At 42.2% G+C, this 21815-nt stretch overlaps 1 protein-coding gene across 1 annotated transcript in view; it reads left to right on the top strand.

The window, feature by feature from the left end:
• QRICH2 (glutamine rich 2) overlaps positions 1-21245 on the top strand; it is a gene marked incomplete at its 5' end in the record, with an annotated part of 64063 nt that extends 42818 nt beyond the window's left edge. The window contains 8 exons of the mRNA XM_081963212.1: positions 1942-2063; positions 6384-6449; positions 6690-6791; positions 8784-8987; positions 12554-12713; positions 15857-15944; positions 16346-16474; positions 21047-21245. Coding sequence (XP_081819338.1) covers positions 1942-2063; positions 6384-6449; positions 6690-6791; positions 8784-8987; positions 12554-12713; positions 15857-15944; positions 16346-16474; positions 21047-21177 — 1002 coding nt within the window. The 3' untranslated portion in view covers positions 21178-21245. The remainder of the gene's footprint in view (positions 1-1941; positions 2064-6383; positions 6450-6689; positions 6792-8783; positions 8988-12553; positions 12714-15856; positions 15945-16345; positions 16475-21046) is intronic.
• Positions 21246-21815: the final 570 nt, after the last annotated feature.

Here is a 21815-nt window from a genome sequence, read left to right as displayed (position 1 = left end):
GCAGGAAATAAGAGAAAAGTAAAAATAGACTACTTAAAGGCATTTTATACTAACAGCATTCATTATATCTTTCTGTATTTGAGAAACATTTTTGCTTTTAGCTATTCCTTCTTCATCTTTTTTCCATTTTAAATCATGGATAAGTCTTTGAAGCATATAAAATATACATGGCAATGGATGCCTGCTGATTTTTATGATAGGGGGGGAAAATCTATGTTACATTGTTTTATCTTCATGCTGATATAGCACCAGCAAAGGGTATGTTCTTTAAAGAATCAAGCCTATAGAGAGAACAGCACCAAATTTGTATTGCCACACAATACGAAGAACAGGGTGCCAGCAGAACAGCAGATGTCCTCCTTTCTGTTTGCTGAATGTGTTTGAAGTCTTCCTGCCTTTGATTTTAACCCACTCCATAAGTGCTCCACTTTCCCCAAATGTCAGATTCTACAGCCCAGGAGCCATTGCCGGCTTGTCCTCTATTAGGGAATAGTGATTGCCAAGACCTAATGCCTACATTAGCTCCCAGACTTCTTATATTTGCCTGTGGGCTTTTTGACATCACTGCTGTTTCCACTACCTAGTTCCTTAAGAGAGATTTGAAGATGATCTACAACGGTCTTCTGTTCCACAAGCTTGGCAATGTTGAAATAAAAATCAGTGTGTCTGCCTTAAGCTGCTGGTCTATGTGCAAATAAAGGAATGAAATACTTTGCTTCATTCCCTTTTCATGTCCTTCCTAACATGTGCAAAATATATCCTAGTGGTTTCAATGAGAAGTTCATGGTAATCAATTCCATTGGTTAATTATGTTATGTGCAAAGAGTTACCTTCTGTCTACAGGTAGTCCTAGATTACAACGGTAATTGGAGCTGGGACGGTTGCTAAGCAGTGCAGTTGTAAAGCATGGTGTCATGTGACCATGCCACTTAACCCCAGCAGTAAACAGCGATTCTGGTTGCTGTTGTTAAACAAGGATCACATGGCTCATTAAGTGAGGATCTCATGTGTGATCACAACTTCTGACTTCCTGCCAGATTTTCAATTGGACTTTTCTTGTGGGAAGCTGGCAGGAAATGCAGTCATGTGGCCTCAGCTTGCTGCAAGGTCTGGAACTCTAAGGAGGAGTTGTAATGTCCCTTGTTCAGTGTCATTGTAACTTTGAATGGTCGCTTAAAAAGTTATAACCGCAAATGAGCCTAAAATTTCTGTTGCTCACTGAAGCAGTGGTTAAGTGAGTTTTTGCCCCATTTTATGACCTTTCTTACCACAGTTGTTAAGTGAATCACTGCATTTGTTAAGTTAGTAATACAGTTATTAAATGAATCTGGCTTCCCCATTGACTTTGCTTGTCAAAAGGTCACAAAAAGTGATGACAGGACCCCAGGACATTGCAACCATCATAAATATGAGTCAGTTGCCAAGTGTCTGAATTTCACTTTCAGAATAAGTTATGCAAAGAGCAGAAAAAGAGCAAGATGAGGAGAAAAATCTTTCCTTCTCCATTTTCTGTAGGCCATGCTTGATTCTCTATGTCTCAACCATGTTTCCTTTTAGCTGCCCTTTTTTCAAAGCTGAGGAATTTCAAATATTTCAAGGATGAAAATTGAGTCCCATTATTCTTTTATTTTTTTTCCAACTCAACTGCATATTTCTTCAAACTTTTTACTCCGTGCTTGAACTTTGCCCCTGCGTTGGAAGTAAAACTCTTCCTTCGCATATCAAACAAATATCTCCTTGAAAGCAAAAATATTGTTGCTACGAGTTGATAGGTACCTATAGGTACATATTTCAGGAAAGAGCAATGGCCCACATTGCTATTTGGATTCTCCTGAAGTTAATAGGTCCCTGTGAGTCTGTATTGCACACGGTGTGACAGTTAATCCAGCCTTGGTCTCACTGCCTTGAGCCCCAGAATCCCTGGATTTTTTTTCTGAACAGCTGGACCGCTTGGAACTGGATCCCTTCAGGCAGCAGCTGGAGGATCGTTGGAAAGATATTCGGAAACAGTTGAAGCAAAGAGTTCCACAAGATGAAGGCGATGAGGCTGCAGGGATCAGAAGGTAAGAGAGGCTAGAGAAAGACAGCTGTAGCATTAAGAAAGCCCAGTACAAGAGTGGGCAGATGTTCAGCGGCAACAGCCGTCAGCCGTTTACTTCCTATCCTACACTCGTGGTACGGTTAAAAATAAGAAAAGGAAATGCATCCATGGATCTTTGCACGCAGCCTGTAATCCCTGATACTGCATACATTGAGCCAAAAGGCACTTTATTTGAGGAGAATGTCAATCTGCTGAGTCATCATTTATATCTCCCTTCAGCATCTCCCAGTACCTGGTGCATTTTGAGAAAATTAAAGGAAGCTCCCCATCTCCACCCCAGTCCAACAACAAAAATAGAGCTATTGCAGAAAATATAAATGTTTCCAAGCCACTGCCATGAACATAACAATATTTATGCCTACCCTCCCCCCCAAAAAATCACCAGTTTAGAGGGGTTAGTGTTTGGAATTGATGCTGATAGGAAACCTCAGGATTATAGGTAAGTTTTGGAAACCATCCCAGAATAAAATAGAGGCAACCATCTTCCATTCGGTGGTCAAGAAAAATTGCAGGGATATGTTCACATAATCAGGAATTGAGCTTTATTTGAAAGAGAATACACTTTTCTTTGCTAACAAGTATGACAGCCGGACACATGTTACCCTCAAACCTGGAGCTACAGAACACTTATCTGAACTCTTACTTGCTTTCCCAGACTTTCACCCTAGTCAATACAGGTAATCCTTGATTTACGACCATTCTTTTAAAAACCACTCAAAGTTACAAAAACGCTGAAAAAAGCAACTTATGACTGGTCCTTGCACTCACTGGCCATTACAGTGTGCCTTTGGCCACATGATCAAAATTCATATTCTTGGCAACTACCATATATTTATAAATGTATGATGATTGCAGCATCCCGGGCACCCGTGATGGCCGTTTGCGGGTTTCAGTCAAGCAAAGTCAATGAGGGAAGCCAGATTTACTTGATGACCATGGCAAAAAGGTTGAAAAATTGAGCGTGACTCATTTAACAATTGCTTAGCAACCAGAGTTCGGATTCCAATTGTGCTCATAAATTGAGGATTACCTGCAGTCCTTTCATTTAGAATGGCAAGCTGCAATCACTCTGTTGTACCACCAGAGGGCACTTGTGCTTTGTGTGACCCATTTGGCACAGCTTATTGACAAGGGGGAGAGGAGGAGGAAGCGGCTATGAATGTGATTACTTTAGCAGTGCAAATCAGCATTTCCTGCTACATACTCTTAGGTGATAATACACCTAACTCCTATGCTAAGTGTCCATTGTATAAGATGCAGCAGAATCTCTTTGTCTACCTATCTTGGCATCTTTGTCTTTGTCTACCTATCTAGGGAAGACATGATAGCAGTGTTCCAATATCTCAGGGATTGCCACAAAGAAGAGGGAGTCAAACTATTCTCCAAGGCACCTGAGGGTAGAACGAAGAAGCAATGGGTGGAAACTAATCAAGGAGAGAACCAACTTAGAACTGAGGAGAAACTTCCTGACAGTTAGAACAATTAATCAGTGGAACAGCTTGCCTCCAGAAGTTGTGAATGCCCCAACACTGGAAGTCTTTAAGAAGATGTTGGATAGCCATTTGTCTGGAACGGTATAGGGTTTCCTGCCTAGGCAGGGGGTTGGACTAGAAGACCTCCAAGGTCCCTTCCAACTCTACTATTGTATTGTATTGCATCCCAGGAGTTGTCCTGCCTGTCCTGGCGTCTTGCTTTGAACTCCTTTAATTAAATCAGAGAGATATTATATGTGAAGGCATGAAGAAATAAGATGCAAACACAGGGGGTGGGGGCGGAGGCACTGGCCGCCAAGAAGCATGTTTCCCTTGGACTTTGGGGAGAGTTTCTCTTGAGGACATTTTTCATAGAAAAGGAGGGCTTGGAATGTCTTCTGCTCAGATCTGTCTCACGCAGCATTGGGGACAGTGCCAGTTCCTGAGTCAGGGTCCCGCATCCCATCCCTGAGCATATTGTGAGGGTTTAGGTGAAGGTGTGTCCTGTTTGGGATAGGAAGGTCACCATAGCGATCTTATTTCCTCAGAAGGAACCTGCAAGGCAGTGATGCAGTGGATAAGTCGGTCTTCAATGAAAAGGAGGGGGAAAAGGAAACTAAACACAAATGAAGGCAAATATATATACATGTCCCAGGATAATGTTGCAGGATCCAATCTGGTTTGGTCACCAGGACCAGAAATTTTGTCTTCCGAGCTTTTGGACTCATGCTAGAGGGAACTTCAGGGAACTTCTTTGTGTCACAGAAAAGTTCCCTGAGGATGGGCTTCAGCATGAGTCCCAAAAGCCCAGAGGACAAAACCTCTGGTCCCAGTGACCAACCCAGATTGGATCCTGGAAAGAAAACAGATATGGATTAAATGCAGCTGGTACAGTATGGCGGGAAAGACCCCTCTTTGTTTTGTCAAAGCAAACTTTGAAAGTCTACAAGAACAGTTGCTTTCACACGAAGTTGTGAGAAATCTATTATTAGACTTTGCCACCCCCCCCCCCAAAGGAATGATGGGAGCTGAAATCCAATCTGAGGGGGTGGCCACTAGGAGGGTGAAGGGTGATGTAGTCTCGACTATTTTGGAAATCTCTTTGCTCCCAAACAGCAAGAATGAGCTCAGAGCTGGGTCTAGGATAGACAATCTGTGGCCTCCCCGAGGTTGCTAACCTCTAATTCCCGTATTCTTCCCAAGTGGCCATGCTGGGAGAGCTCCTGGGAGTTGGTCAGTAACATCTGAGCAGCTACAATTTCCCCAGATCTAGAAGAGATGATCACTTTAACAACTGCCACTATCGTTTTTAATAGCTGGTAATGTTGTGGATGGTTGGTACTTGGGTTTTTGGAGTGGATCAAACATTATGTAGAAAGGGAGGTGGAAGAAAGCTAATGATCTTGTTCACTGCATTTGGGACAGGAAGGAGAAAGCACCCCACACAGCTCCCCCATAAAGGATTTGTCTGGAGTTCTCCAAATTGAAGAGAAAAAAAATCTTCCTTGTTTTGGAGAGGGAAATTCTCCCTCTCTCTCTCTCTCTCCCTCCCTTTTTCTTTTTCTGAGCCCAAACAAACTATCATCATATTTCAGATCATCTTTCCATTCATGAAATCCTTTTGCAATCTCTCCTTAGTCAAATGTAATTGGATGATGCTATTTTATCTGCAGCTCACTGGCTGTGGAGATAAATAGTCCTCAACTTATCGCTTAGCAAACATTTGAAGTTACAACAGACACTCCAGCCCCCCCCCCCCCAAAAGGAACATGACCTGATTTTGAAGTTCTGACTTTGCTCTCTCTCTTGTGGTCACGGGATCACATTTTGTGCACTTGGCAACCTGCCCATACGTACAGCCATTTTCAGCACCCCACAGTCACCTGACCACGATTTATGGTGGTTTTTTTTCAAGAAACCGGTGTTTACTTACAGTTGCCAGAAAAAAATAAGGAACAATGGGTTCGCTTTACAACTGCTGCATTTGCTTAACAACTGCCAAAATGGTGGTAAAAATGAGTCCTATCACATGGTGACCCACTTTAAAACCATCTTGACTTAAGAACATAACGGCCAGGCTCAATTAGAGTCCTAAGTGGAGGACTACCTGTACAGTGGCCAGATTTTTACATCCTTTCAGGGACATCTTTTATTCTCTCCCTCATAGTAACTGCATTTACCCATGGTGCACCGCCTGAGGCTCTTGTATCAGATGTCCTCCCTCTAAAGTCTTCCTGTGATCCCCTGACCCCTTTCAAAATTACTATTGCAATTTTTAAGATGGTATGGGGGAATTATTAAATGCACGGAGAGTAATCTTATTAACTGCATTTAACTAATTGAATAAAATATAATTTAAAGTCAAATGTAGCTCTAGTCCCAGCCCCGCCTGTTTCTTTGTCTTGCCCTCTCCTCTTCGAATATGCTGTAATTCCTGATACTGCAGCAATTTCATAGTTCAACACTCCCCAGGGGCATTTTTAACATATAGTTGGCGAGAATTTCCACGATGCTTTCATGAATTTTCGTCAACTGAACTCTGAATCCTTGCCGAATGAATGTTTGTTTTACTTTACTTGGCTTCTTTAAAGTGGAATTGTTTGTTGTGGAAATAAAGACTCAGTTTGATGGGTATGTTAAAAATGCCTCTGCATGATATAAACATGCTAGGCTGCGTTTATCCCCCGCTCTGTGGCCTTTTGGTTTAAAAAAAGAAGCATGCTCCTGCTGTTGCCAAACATATCTTTTACCCTCTACTCCAACCATTCCATTCCCATCTGATTTGATATTTCTTTTTTGTTCTCAAACAGGAGACTTCTGGCTCACTTCCACTGCATTTCTTGTGACCGACCCTTAGAGATGGTGGTGCCTGGCCCGTAAGTCTTTGTTTGACGCTTTCAAATCAGATCAGTAATCAATCTGTTTAGATCCAAGTATAGGAGCACCTCTACTAGGCAGTAGATTCAGCTATTCAGCAAGTTGCTGCCTATGTCCATCTATCTCCTGAGGAGCTAATAAAATGCTGGTAAGGTGTTAGGCCAGGAGCAGCTGCTGTTTCTTCTTTCACTTGTTCTGTATCCTCCTTTATTTATCTGGTCTGCGTATTATCTTGACAGGCGAATTACGACTCTCCCAGCTGTTCCAGGTTTACCTGCTCATCAATCCCTCCGGCCGTATATGGTTTATGAAATGGAACAAATCAGGCAACTGAACCGCAAGTAAAATGCAGATAGGAGCTTCTGTATTTTCTTCTCTTGCAGTTTCTTCATCTCTGTATTCAGGAACTGAGTGTGATAGAGATTTGGAGTAGAAATCCATAGGGAGGAGTGAATATATCAAGTACAAAGTATCCATTCAGCTTGAATGATGTTCTTGGAATGGAACCTTCGTTATGTACAGGTAGTCCACTTACAATCATCGTTGAGACCAGAATTTCTGGTGCTAAGTGATCCAATCATTAAGTGAGTCATCAGGTGCCCATACCCAATTTTAGGAATGATTGCTTAAAGGTAAAAGTTTTCTCTATCCAGTCATATCCAACTCTAGGAGATGGTGCTCATCTCTGTTTCTTAGACTAGGAGGAGCCAGCGTTGTCCAAAGACATTTCCGTGGTCATGTGGCCAGCATGGCTACATGCCAAAGGTATATGGAATACTGTTATCTTTCCACCGAAGTGGTACTTATTTATCTGCTTGCATTTGCATGCTTTTAAACATGGGAGGAATGGGAGTTCATTTCACTGCACAACGCTCGGGTTTCAAACCTGGGGTGTCAGCTCTCCAGCTGACAAACTTTGCATCTTTAACCACTGAGCCATTGTGCCTCCTAGATTGCTTAAACAGTCATTAAGCAAATCTGGCTTCCTCCTTTGAGTTTTCATGTTGGAAACTGGCTAGGAAAGTTGCAAATGTGTTCATGTGTTCCAAGGGTACTATAACTATCATAAATACAAGCCAGTTGCCAAGCACTCCAATTGCAATACCAGGGTGCTGTGATGGCTGTAAGTGTGAGGACTGGTCATAAGTCACCCTTTCCAGCACCACTGTAACTTCAAGCAATTGTGAAACAGATAGTTGTAAGTAGTGGTGGGATGCAACTGGTTTAACAACCGGTTTGGTGAATGCGCGTGCAAACAGCGTTCAAAAACCTACCATTTTAAGCTTAAAAACTTAAGTTCTATGTCAGCACTGGTGAATAAAATAGCTGACACGCGACAATCGTTGTGCTAAAAAACAGGAAAATACAGGACAGGAAAGGGAAAGGGTGGGTGGGTGGGGAAAACTGCTCAACGCTACTAGTGGTTCACTAGAACCGGTGCGAACTGGTAGAATACCACCACTGGTTGTAAGTCAAGGACTATCTATAGTGAAATTTAAAATGTTTTCTGTTACTGCTGTAAAATTTTCAATGGCAGTGGAGAAAATGGGAAGTGAACATCTAGTTGCAAAATGTCTCTTCATTTCTTAGATTTCTTATATCTGTAGAATTGCTTCCAAAAAACCTATGGCTGGATCAAATAGCATACATCTTAGTTGAATGAATCCATGGAAGAATATTCACTTTAAAGTCTCTTCATAGTTGTGTAAATCTAATTCACTCTTGCTGATTATGGAGTTCTATATTAATAAAGGGCAGGGAACTCCTAGCTGAAAATGGCCTCTAGGACCCTTCCAATAGCCTCCCTTCATCTCCCTTCTTCATGCAAACTATCTATCTACCCACCCACCCACCCATCCATCTATCTAATCTTCTTTTAATTTTGTTTTGAACAGTAGCTGGCATTTTTAAAAAGCCCCGTGGCATATGTGTGTTTTAGAGTGTTCCAGTGCCTTAGCCTGCTTGATTCCCCTTCCCTGAGAATTAGGAAATAAATCTTCCCATTGGTGCTAATTTATTTGTTGTGACTTGTATGCACATGGGAGATAGAGCAAGGGGCCACATGGTATGTGTGAGAATAGAAAGCATGTATATGAATGGGGAGGTTTGTGGTCCCCAGAAAGTTATCTATGGCAAATGTATTCTGCACCACTGTGTAGATTTCAGTGCTGCCTGTTATATGAATGCTAGCAAAAGATGTTGGGTGCATGTGCCTTGCTTAACAACATATTCCACCCACCCATCCTCCCTCTTTGGCTGTTGCTGTCTCCTTGCTCTGGCACTGGCTGCATCCATTTCTCCTCTTCCTACCTCTTCCCTATTCTGTATTGTAGCAATTTGAAATTAGGACCGGGTGTTCGTTTTGATGCCCTGGAGAAGAGTGCTAGTCTGAACAAGTTACGGCGCATCCATTCCAAGATGCTCATGGACATACAGAAGGTGCAGAGTCATTATGGCGGAGCTGCCAGGGTCAACGCTCAGATGATCAGGGAAGCCCTGCAGTCCCAGTATCTTGGCTCAAGCCCTTTTGGCAAACGGTAGGGATTATGGGATAAAGCAAACTGTTCATCTTGCTAGACAGAAATATAGAAAACAAAGCAGGTCTCTGATCAATCTATCATCCCGGTGCTTCACTCATGAAAACAGAAGATCAGAGGAGCTTTGCCCTGCCCTTCCTTAGCACTGTTATGGTGAACAATAGACTCATTTCTGCCTACTTATAGCCAGTCATGCCTCACTCCTATTCCAAACTTACCAGGAAAGCAGAGAGGGCAGGAAATTATAAAAGCAGCACATTGGAAAGGGAATAACAATTTTAAAGAAGTACATGATGATGTTTCTCTCAACGAGCTCTGAATATCCCACCTGAATGTCGATAAATCTGGACAAATCAACTTATAGGCCAAGAATCGGACACGGTAAAAGACCACCTTCAATTTAGAGTTAACCAATGCATTTCATCAGATTCACATGAGGTATTTTGGAATATATGAATGCTTGTGACTCATTAAAGCAGCTATGTGCTTTTCCAGGAGTTATCCAATCCTAGGGAAAAAAACATAGATGCTTTAATGAATTGCAGGCAAGTGCTCTACAGCATTCATGCATTCCAGAACATTTCTTCTGAATCAATTTGGAAATATTGTGCAGCAATCATCTGCCTTAATACTGCAATGCTGGCTAAAGAGTATATGATAACCCAGGTCACAAAAGCTAATGGTGCCACTTTCTGCATTGCAAATATTTGCATTTTTAAAATGATTTAGAACAGTAGTCCCCAACCTTTCCACTCTGTGGACCAGCAGTGACGGAGGGATGGTTTCACTCAAGCCGCTTGCACAAATAGAGCTTTTCACATTCATCTGCCATTTGCATGGCCCACTTCCCAATGGACCATGGCCTGGTACTGGGCACAGACCCCCCGTCTGGGGATCCCTGATTTAGAAGGGGGGGCCAGTAATTCCTTGGCTTTTGCTTAAAGCTGAATTGATTAAGTGTGTCCAAGAAATGACTTTTTACTCAGACCTTGGAATTAGGGTTCTATTTAAATTAGATAACCGTATAAAATTATTTGAGTGAGGAAAGGTTTGCAAAAGGAAGCTGTAAGCAATTACAATTTCTGGAATTTGATGGGAAGGATTTATTTGTTGAGAAGATTCTCTATTCCCTTTTATATTTCGTACACTGAAAAAGTGCTATAAAGCAAAGGAGCTTCCATTAAGAAATTTATCTCAACTTGTATGTACATCATCTCTGTTTGTATACATGGAAGGAAGCCACGCATTCCATATGTATGCTTAGCATCACGAAATTAGCAGGAAATATTTACATAAATTTCTTCTGTGTAGGAATTTTGCCATACCCTAAAGCAATCTTTTCATGTGCTTCTTTTACATTTTTGTAGGTTTGTAATCAGACAATGAGCCTTTTAGTGGTTGGACTTGCTGCTTGGGTAATCATTTGCAATCCCAAATCAGGCTCAAAACTTCACAGATTTGCTAAACAAGTCAGACTTGATTGTTATCAGGGTACAATGTATTCGGTGATGTCTATAAAGTGGCTCCTATACATGCAAATCCAAATCTGAAAATAATGTCCAAACTAGCTTAGGCTTAAGTCTGGCTCAGACTAGACTTCTTGTCTATAGTGAGATACAAGAATTTTGTAATCAAATTTCTTGTTATCCAACCTTGCAATTTAACTTGCATTTCTGCTTTACCTTAATATTAGTTTAACCCTGCTACTGCTGCATGTCTTATTTCCCTACTTGAAATTCTGCTTTCTGTCTAGAAAACTGTTTTCCAGAGTGGCTTTGTGAAAATAACTTTCTGTTTGTTCCATATGTTTTATGTGCTTTCCTGTCCTCCAAGGCAGAAGCAAGGCACATGATGCTCCAGCAGGCTGCTGTCATGTACTCTACCAAGTGTTTCACTGAATCGGTTCCCAGGGTTTCTGTGGAGAAGCTTAATGTTTCCTGGTGTCTTTAGGAAAAGGGATAGGCCAAAAGGGAGTCCTATATGATTAGCAAGCAGTAAATGGGTGGATTGGACCAGGAGAGAAAGAGTGAAGTGGTAGAGACTGGGGCTGTGTCTCTGTTGAGAGAGCCAAGCTCTGAAACAGCTGACTTGTGACTTGAAGAAAGCAAATGGGGTCATCCATCCATCTATTTTTTCCAGCAATGGGCTCCACTGCAAAACCTCACAGACCTTAGCATTAAAAATAGCTGCTATTTCACATCTTCCTATGTGAGGACAAAAAAATATCATGTTGTATTAACTGTCTCGCAAGAATGAGACCATTTTAAAATATTATGTGGGTTTCATTGTCCATTTTTGCATTTTGGAAGATTTAGCCACGTTCTAGATATTGTGGCACTTCTGATGCCATAATGGGAGGATATGAGAAAGGGGACCTATGGAGATCTTAGGACACTTTTCTTGCTGTGAAGAATCAAGGTCTAAAAGTCTGATTCTCTAATCCCCATCCTTTTAGCAAACTCTAAGTTGGGAGCCCCAATTGAGGATCTATCCCCCCCCCCCTCAAGACTTTCCTTTTCACTTCTAAAAAGGGCAAACATAACAGAGCCTGCTCAAAAACAAAACTAATCTAAACTCTGTGTCTTATTTCCTTTTGCTGCTGTCCCGGTCTTATTTCTTAGGACCACAAAAGACAGTTTATTGGGTTCTTTCTCGTGATCATATAGGACACGTTTGAGACTCCTACATGTCCAAGCCTGGGAAAAGACTTCTTATCACATCACTCATGACACCAAATAGGCCCCAAACCTTACACTAGAGCAAGGAAACAACGGCCACGGGCCTCATATGGCCCGCCAAAGCCATTAATCTAGCCCACGCAGGAGGCTGCCCCGCCTACCCACCGGCCTCCATCTTTCGGCCAAGCACAGGACTTACCTTCCCAAGCTCTGCAGGCTTGAACTGGAAGGTAAGGCCAACATTGGTGGCCTGCAGAGACGTTCTGGAGGTGGGGGAGGTGAAAAACAGGCCATTTTAGCCCGCTTTTGGCCTTCAGAGAGGTTCTCAAGGTGGGGGATGTGAAAAACGGGGTGCGCAGATGCCCCAGGAGGCTAAAAACAGGCCCGCTTTTCATCTTCGCTGCCTCCAGGAGAGAGAGAGGGAGGGAGACGGAGGGAAGAGAGAGAGATTTTTCACTACCAGTTCTGTGGGCGTGGCTTGGTGGGTGTGGCATGGCTTGGTGGGCATGGCAGGGGAAGAATACTGTAAAATCTCCATTTCCTCACCACTCCAGGGGAAGGTTACTGCAAAATCCCCATTCCCTCCCGATCAGCTGGGACTCGGGAGGCAGAGAGTAGATGGTACAGGTGGTATTTAGTTCTCCAAACTACACAAAATGTCCACTACCATTTCTCCAGAATTGGTCACAACCTGCTGAATACCACCTCTGGTCCTAATTCTTAATTGCAGTGCCTCTCTTGCCCTCCCTTCGACTGCTAATGTCCCAAAATGAATCTAATTTTTTAGAAACAAAGCAGTTGTTTTGGGGGGGGAGGGTTTCTGGGATCACAGGGCTATTGGACTTTGCCTCGTGTGAATTATGGGTCCTTACCTCTTCACAGAGAGAGACTTCCGGAGGCTGACTTTAGCTACATGAATGTACCTCGGCACTGTGGAGGCAGCCATACCCTCACCCATCCATTCAGACGCTATGTGAAACTGCAACAGTTCAGCCAGAGTATTCCCCCTATCCAGCCAGAGGAAAGCACCATGCTGGCAATGATGAAGGTAATGAGGAGCCAGGTGGAGAGAGAGAGAGAGCAGGAGAGAGTGGATGGACATTGGCACGGACCTATAGCTGGACAATCACATTTGAAGCACTGCCTTTAACTCCTTTGCATGATTTGCCCTCCAAAGGGGCATGGAACTCTTAAGAGGAGGTGTAAATATGGATAGTCCTCGACTTACGACCCACAACTGAGCCCAAAATTTCTGTTGTTGAGACATTTGTTAAGTGAGTTTTGCCCCATTTTATGGCTTTTCTTCCCGCATTTGTTACGTAAATCATTGAAACTGTCAAGTCACTAACCTGGTGGTTAAGTGAATCTGGCTTCCCCATTGACTTTGCTTGTAGAAGGTCACAAAAGGGGATCATATGAATGTTGATCATGGGACCATGGTTATGCGGCAACGGTTGTAAGTGTGAAAAATGGTTCTAAGTTGCTTTTTTCGGCCCATTCTGTTGCAACTTTGAGCGGTCGCTAAACGAACTGTTGTAAGTCGAGGACTACCTGTAGTACAGGTTTGACATTTTGTCGTTTAGTGCCTGACAGTTTCCCTTCCCGAGGTGCTCATTCCACGAGCAGGATGCAACTTGTTTGAGGTTATTTGTTAGCCATTAAGTTTTGATACACCTGGGGAAGAGTCTGCTATTGATCTAGGGAACTGGTGGCCTTCCAGATGTTGCTAGAATACAATTCCTAGCAACTTTAGACTGACTGGACAAGGGAGGCAGATGTTGATGGTTGTAATTAAGCAATACAGAGATGATAGTAGCCTACCCAGCCCTTGCCTAATGTAAGAAAAAGCCCAGCAGGGTTAAACCACAGGTGTTCTTTGTCCATTGTTTATGTTCTTACAGTGCCTCAGGGTGGGAGCCCTATAAATCTTATTTGTATTAAGCATGGAATTTGCCTCTTTTGTAGCAATTGAGGCGTGGTTCCACCAGCACCTCCCTCAAGACCTCATTCTATTTAGATACAGTCTACATCGACTACAGTAGAGTATATGGGGCATTGTGAACTGCGCTGCATTACGTATAGGCTACGTTGTCATTTTCATGTCCACAGTTACCCTTTCTGTTTTAACCGATGGTTGAATGGAGACCTAGTCATACTTACGCTAGGCCCATTAAAAGCAATATCGTTTAGCTAGTGGATATTAATGCTTCTGCTTTAAAAATGACAGAGTTTGCGTCTTCCTAAAGGAACCTAAATTGGCAGTTTTATAGTGTAATGGAAGAAGATACTGCAGGATGAAGGAATACAAAGTCTGCTGCAGATCATCTGAACAGAAATCTCTTGTTCAGTCCTTCCTTGTGATTGGAGACATTTTCTTTTCCTTGAGAATTGGGGCCCCACTAACAGATGCTTTGCTAAAAAGTTTTGCTAGCTTCTTTTGGAGAAAATCAGAACAGGTCTATTTCAGGAGCTTATTTCAAGATTCATCAGCTTTTCTTTTGTGTCTGTGTTGGAGGGAGAATAGGAAGGGGCAGAACAGGGTGTAGGATTCTTTTTTTAAAAAAACCAAACATGAACGACCCTAGCCGGCAATACTGAAAGCAGAAGAGTACATGAAGGGGAAATTTCCAAGGCTTCCTATTTGGGCAGCAAGTGAGAAATGCAATCCAGTGCCAGCCAACTGTTTGGTCAGACAAGGTTGTCAGTCTTTCACAACAATTTCTCGCCTTATTTAAGCACTTGGAGAAGAAAGAATATAATGCCTTTCTGAATAGCAGCAATAACAACATCACTGGGTTTTTCAGAGTCTACCCTTTCAGGCTCTTAACTTCAAGGTTGGTGGTTTGGTCTTTTCTTTGAGATAATGGATATACTTTGTTACCTGTCTCTTGAGATTTCTATAATACAAAAGCAACTGAAGAACAAAAGTCTTTTTAGCCACATGTTCCTCTGCAATTTCTTTTTATTCCCCTCCATTAGCAGAGATGCGATAACACAACTTGGCCATCTTTGCTAGAGTCATCCATGCTAATACAAGTCGATTGTTCTGACTCCAATAATGCTAGCTGCAGCTGAAAACCTTCCCATCTGGTATAACACAGACATGTATAGATACACACACACACACATGGTATAACTACAAATCCTGCAGCCATTCCCCCCATGTTTGTGTCAGCTAGAGATGGAGGGAAATGTAATTTAAGAATTCTGAGGGAGGTTGCAGATTGGAAAAAGTGAAAATGAATCTACTGGGTGCTTTCTTGATTACAGCCCCTCGCTGTGTTTTTGTGACCTCGTGCAGCACACACTACTCATCCCACTTACCTTATATGCCAGGCAGCATTCCACTGTGAGGCATTAGCTTTTTACTCCCGAGTGAAGGAGGGGAAAGTTAAGTTGGCGATTGTCAGAGGAGGATTCTGCTAGGTGAGAAGTTTGGAAAGAAAGGAAACAAGGCAATTTAGGATTGCGGAGATGGAATTCTCCACATCAACACTTAGGGCAAAGTGATTGTTCCTACAATTGGAATTGCAGTTTCTTCTTTGGAGAAAGTTTTGAAGTTGAACCATTTGGCTGAACCCCCCCCCGTGTTGTCAGGGACATTCCAAAATTGTGACTGGCATATCCTTTGTGTGTGGAAGGAGCTGATCACTCAATAGAACCCTCAGGTTAACAAGAGAACAGGGGATCGGCTTGCTTAATTATGCTCAGAAACAAAATTGGACCACAATGAATTGAAATATTCAATAAGTTCAATTAATTTCTAAGCCACACTTCTTTGATTTCCATGTTTGCTCCTGCCCTGCCACCACACAAGTAGAGTCCCCAATAGTAGCATGTATCTTTTTACTTCAAGGGGCATAAATCCCCCCTTGTTTTGCTCTGTATAGTTTAATAGAATTGGCTTTCTGAATGGCAATTGAGAAACCTGACATGCCTCTTCCAATTTTCCAGAACTGGAAATGAGGCAGCAGATGGGAGGCGGCAATGATTAGGGACAAGACATGTGTTTTGCCTGTGAATTTTTTTTAAGGAAAAAAAATCCAATTTCTAAGTTTCAACAGTCTATCCGGTCACCAGAGTGTGGTTTTCAAGCTTTCTTCAGCTTTACAAGTAAAAACCCTTGTAAAAAGTGGTTAACCTTGAGCAAGGTTCAGCTGAAATTTATTCTGTGTTTGCATTTACTTCCAGCACGAAGAAGTAGATATACTGGGTCTTGATGGTCATATTTACAAAGGACGTATGGATACACATCTTCCATCAATAACTGGAAAAGAATGTGAGTTTTGTGTTCCATTTGCAGATGCTCTGAGTAGACTAGTCAATTCTTTCTCTTTATCCCAGGCACTTTGAAGTATTTTGGCACTGTACTTTCCTGTCAAGTAATAATGTCTATAGCAGTATCCCCCAACTTGGAGCCTTTTGATTCCCAAATGTTGTAGACATCATGATCTTAAGTGAGAAATTACAGCAGTTGTAGTTAAACTAGGAGGAATTCAGGTGGAAGAAGGCCAACCTATAGAACGAGCAGATCTCTGTGTTTGTTCTGGTGGGGAATTGATCCTGAGACACACACAGCAATTTCACAGGTGGGCATGTTTGATTTCTTAGAGTTGCTATGGGATGTAACTTCATCTGTGTCCAAAACATTGATGCCTCCCTTCACACTTCTTTTATCAGATGTCCCAAGAACAAGAAGCAAGCTCCTTCGGTCTTCCTCACAGAGGCAGCAGCACCCCATGCTCAGTGACCTGGCCAACCTTCCTGCTCGCCCCCAAACTGCAAAAGTGTCTCTGGGCAACATGTCAGGTATGTTACAATCCTGAATCAAGCTTGATTAGAAATGGAAATGATGCCTGAAGCCCACCCAGAAATTCTTAGAGAGTATTTCCTTGAACTGTTTATGAAATAATTGCCGAGGGAAGCAGAGCAGTGATGATGCTCAAAGGAAGTTCCTGAGAGATGGTCTGTATTCAATTTTATCACTGTAGGATGGGCATTGTACAGGTAACACTTGCTGAGGACTCCAAACAACCTTTCCTTTCTTGACAGAATTACACTTCACAAGATCTCCTTGAGAAAAGCAAAGAGCTATTGAATTAGTGATCTTTCATAAAATTAAAAATTTTGAACAATGAGGCAGTGATAATAGCCAGGTGAAAGTGGGATTTGTGAAATCTCCAAATTTGAGGTGAACCAAAACTCAAAATTTAATACAGTCCTCACTAAAAAAAAAGTAAATTGTTATGCTTGAAGTACTCTCTCTCTCTATCCGTCTACCTACCTACCTACACACTCTCCCTCTCTCCCTACCTACCTACTGTATTTCTCTATCTCTCTATTTCTCTCTCTCTATCCCTTTATCTACCTATCTACCTAACTACTCTCTCTCTCCCTACCTACCTACTGTATTTCTCTCTCTTTCTCTCCCTCTCTATCCATCTACCTACCTACTTTTTTTAAAAAAATTGCTTCTTCAAAACCTTGGTGCGTCTTATACTCCGATGCGTCTTATACTCTGAAAAATACAGTAATAGCCAGACTGCAACTTTCTCTTTTGCAGCTTTCACTAGTATGTTTATGTTCCTCCATTTCCCATGAGAGATGAGGTTAGTTTCCCAGGAAACTGCCAGATCCTACTTAAGCATTGAGCCTCTGCCTTTCTGCAGAAACCCAGTCACAGGAACCCCTCTTTTTGTCTATGATTCATGTAGGCAGTGGATCTGCAAGGCATGAGAAAGTCTTCAGGACATCATCTCTTTAGTACAGAGTCCCTTATGGGCCGGACAGAAACAAAGCATACTTTCCCAGCCTTGTCCTGACCTTCCAACTCTGTTGGACTGCAATAACTGCTTTATCCCAAAGCTTCAAAACGGAAGATAACAGGAGCTGCGATCCAGTACTGGTAGAGGATATCATTTTGGGGAAGGCTGCTGTTTTCAAAAATGTTTTTAAAAGTGGGAATGAAATTGGTAGTTAAGAACTGATGAGCTGTTCCACGCCCAGTAGGCCTTTTATTGTTTTTGTGAGAAAACTCTTCCCAGCTGAGTGATTCTACCTTTCTTTGCAGTCTTCATGGCCACGAACCCATCTGTCCATTATAGAGAATTCCCCTTGGTAGCACTGAGGTGCTGAATGGTCACATCTGAGATGCAAATGCAAACTTAAGTCATTAAGGAATCACACTGCAGCAGCCTGATTGAAGAATCTTTCCAGAATTTATGGTGATTTTTCATTCCAAAACAATGCTCCCAGTGACTAATGTAGAAAAAGAACAGAACCTGCCATTGAAGTGTTTTCACCTTTCCCAGATAAGGATGGAGAAATTTATCACGAATGAAGGCAATTATATGTGTCCCAGGATAATGTTGCAAGATTGAATCTGGGTCGGTAACCGGGACCAGAGGTTTACTCTTCCAAGTTTTCAGACTCGTGCTGGAGTCCATCTTCAAGGAACTTCTCTCTAATGAAATAGAAAAGATTCCAGTAGAGAGCGACCCAGTAACTGAGAGACCCAGTGACTGACCTATATTCAATCTTGGAAAATTTATTTCCTGCACTGTTTCAAGCATGGCCTGGTCATACTTTTTATTATTAACTGTATTCAAGAAAGATCCGGTAGAATACTGGTTAAATATGGACTGGTTCACAAATAATTACATGTGAAGGATAATAGATCTCTGATAACAATCTTCCTAAATTTGATGTCCTCCAGATGTTTGGATTACTCTCCCAATATGGCAGCAGTCATCCAACTCATCTGGAGGAACAGATTGATAATACATTGGAACATACAAAGCAAATGCATGTTATCTCGAATAGAAAGAGGGAAAATAAGCACGCTAATGAGAAACTTGGATTTCTATAGCTTGCCCACAAATGCTAAACATCCAACACAAGTTTGCTTCTCAGATGTTACTTCATATAAAAAATACATTAAGTGTAAATCAGGTTGTACAGATCTTACTATATAAATAGATGTTGTTTTATAAATGCAGCATTTGGGAAATAGGACACTCACAGAGAACAAGAAACAAGATCTGACTATCATTTGGGTTCATTTATGTTACTTGGTTTGGTCATGCTAGAAAGGACAAATGCAGCTTTAGCACAGGAAATCTCAGCTCCTTCTGAGAACTATACTGGACATGAATTGCTAGTCACAAGGCTTTCAACTTTGATGCATCTTTTAAATGGCATCATCCTTAAGATGCCATTTAAAAATAAAAGAGGTTGCAGCAATAGAGGGATTCTGTGTGTTGCAAGAGAAGGTGACAGCAATTGCAGGTCTATAGAGGCTCACAAAATGAAATTGACAAGTATTTCTGACATCTGATCCATGTTTTAATAGACAGTAATATTAAAACTACTAGATGAATGGCAGTGAAGCTTAATGTAACCTTACACAAAAAAACCTCTGCTATGAAAAATATTCAGCTAAAGAGGATTATGTTAGTCTCCAACTTACAGCCACAATTGGGATCAAAATCTCAATTGTTGAGCAAGATATCCATGTGATCACATTGCTCGATGACCGCAATCCCAGCCCTCCCAGTTGTGATCATTAAGCAGACAAAGAGAAAGATGTGTCAAGTGGGGCAGGAAAAGACCTACTGTGGTAGATCCAAGCCTTGGTTCGGCAGCCCTTCACAGATGTTCGCTTCCCCTCATGCACAGAAGGGAACTCATGCACCGGGCCGGAGAAACCAAGTGGAGATATTTGCAATCCGCATTTTGTTTTTCCACCCCAGTGCACTGGTTCCTCTTTCCTCCTTGTGTAGAAGGGAACTCATGTACTGGGCTGGAGAAATGAACTGGGGGATCATGAAGAATGCTGCTTTGTTTCTTCAGCCCAACACATGAGTTAGCATCCTCTCCTTGTGTAAAAGGGAACTCTTGTGCAGGGCTGGAGAAATTAAGTGGGCATCTTCATAATCTTTAGATTATATCCTTATCCCTCTGTGCACAGAAGGGAACTGCTACGCTGGGCTGGGGAAACAAAGTGGGGATCACAAATTTTGAAGCTTCGTTTGTGTAGCCCTATGAAGGATTTTTACCCCCTCCTTATGAATGGGGTGTGTGTGAATTCTTCAGCAGCTGGCAACATTTTCTGCCAGCTTCCCCATTGACTTTCTATGGAAGCCAGCAGAGAAGACTGCAAATAGCAATCACATAAGTGTGAGGCACTTGGCAATCTGTCATAAGTGCAAACAAGCTGCCAAGCATCCAAGTTGGAAGCTGTCTGAGAAGGTCACAAATGGTGATCACATGAGCCAGGGATGCTGCAACCATCGAAAAAATATGCCAGTTGCCAAATGCACATATTTTGATCAGGTGTCCGTGGTGATGTTGCGATGGTCATAAGTGCAAGGATTGGTCATAAATCACTTTTTTTCAGTTGCATTGTAACTTGGAATGGTTGCTAAACAAATGGCTGTAAGTCAAGGACTACCCATACAGTATACAGATTTCCAGCAGTGAGAATCACATGGTCAAAGATATGGGCAGAATGGTAGGCATGATTCGTGTTTCATTTATCTGGCAACCAGCCTTCCTTCCTACCCTATTTAAGCCCAAGCTAAATCTGATGTTTACCTTTTACCAAGTACACACTAGAGTGTAGTACCCACTAAATTGAGGCCAAATTTTCTGTTACTGAGAATTTGTTAAATGGGTTTTGCCCCGTTTTACGTCATTTCTTGCCGCAGTTGTTAAGTGAATCACCGCAGTTGTTCAATTAGCAACCCGGTTGTTAAGTGAGTCTGGCTTCCCCCATTACCTTTGTTTGCCAAGCATCTGAATTTGGATCACAGGACCATGGTGATACTGCAAAGGTTGTAACTGGAAAAGGATCCTGTCATTTTATTACAATTACCATTGTAATTTTGAATAGTCACTAAATGGGCTGTTGTAAGTCAGGGACTCCCTGTGTGTTAAATCTTCAAGTATGTCTTTCAAACCAAAATAGATGTTCAATCACTGATCATCAGAGGAATTAAGAGACAGGCAAGTTTCAAGTGCGGCAGAGTAGTTAAAATGGCTTGCAAGCAGAATGACACCCTAGGAAGTCTGGGATGCCCGGAAATGTTCTTTCGTCAGTTCAGGGCTTCTTCTCACTCTGTTTGGTTCCTCTGACTAGCAGAAGCTTTTCAGGATTTCAGACCAGAGGCTTTGCCAGGTTTAACTAGAGACGCCAAACTGAAGTCTCTTCTTTCATCATTTAAGGGCAGGGACCGGAAAATGTCAAATTAAGGTGGTTTTGTGCCTAGGAATCACGGGAAGGAAAGACGTTTGTACAGGGAAAATGGACTCTGCCGATTGGCTCAGCCACTTCTTATAAGACCGACAGTAAATTGGATGTGGCTGTTTTGTGTGTTTCAGCTAAATCAATAACAGACAAGTCTGCCTCTCCGTTAAGGAACTCGGAAGAGCCTGGAAATTTGGACAGAGAAACAATTGAGGTCCGAATGACGATTGCCTCGAGACAACGGTCTGATGAACAGTCTACCTAACCCAAGAGGAGCCAGTTTTGCACTCGCGTAGAATGTGGTTCTCACTGATGAAGCTAGACAATAAAGAGTATTCTAAAGGAGGAGGATGCAGTCTTCTGCTGCCATGGACCCTTGGCCCTCTGGCTATGCCCATAGTGTTTGCAGTCTCTGCTGTTTCCTATGGTAATGTCCCTGGAGGAATCTGCTAGTGGGTGGAGCAGGGGTAGGTGTAGAAGGTGGTGGGGTCTGGTGGGGTGGGGCTTCCTTCTGCATTGTTCCATTGAGTTTGCAGTTCATTCATTTTATCCACGAGAAGTTCAACTTTAGTACAAAATCCTCTATATAAACTGGCTAAAGAATAGTTGATTTTAAGTATAAGCTTGTCCCCCTTTTCTATTTGTTGCTTTGTGTCTGAGTCAGATATAAAAATGGCCATGTAAAAGAAAGCCATTTGTGTAGTCGGAGAATTTTTTCTCTGCTGTGTAAAGAGAAAGAGAGACTGGGCCTATCATCCCTGTCTATCTATCTCTATCTCAGAAGTGGGCTGCCTTCTGGCCTTTCATGGGTGGCTTAATATCAGTATGTAAATATCTACATATTTGCAGATTTTGCATCCATTGAGGATTTTCTGGAAAGCTCAGAAATCCTCGAGACTCTTC

The sequence above is a fragment of the Natrix helvetica genome (genome assembly GCF_964273705.1).
Source record: "Natrix helvetica genome assembly, chromosome: 1".
Lineage (NCBI taxonomy): Eukaryota > Metazoa > Chordata > Lepidosauria > Squamata > Natricidae > Natrix > Natrix helvetica.
The sequence above is the reverse complement of the archived record's forward strand: the minus strand, read 5'-3'. Positions and strand labels throughout refer to the sequence as shown.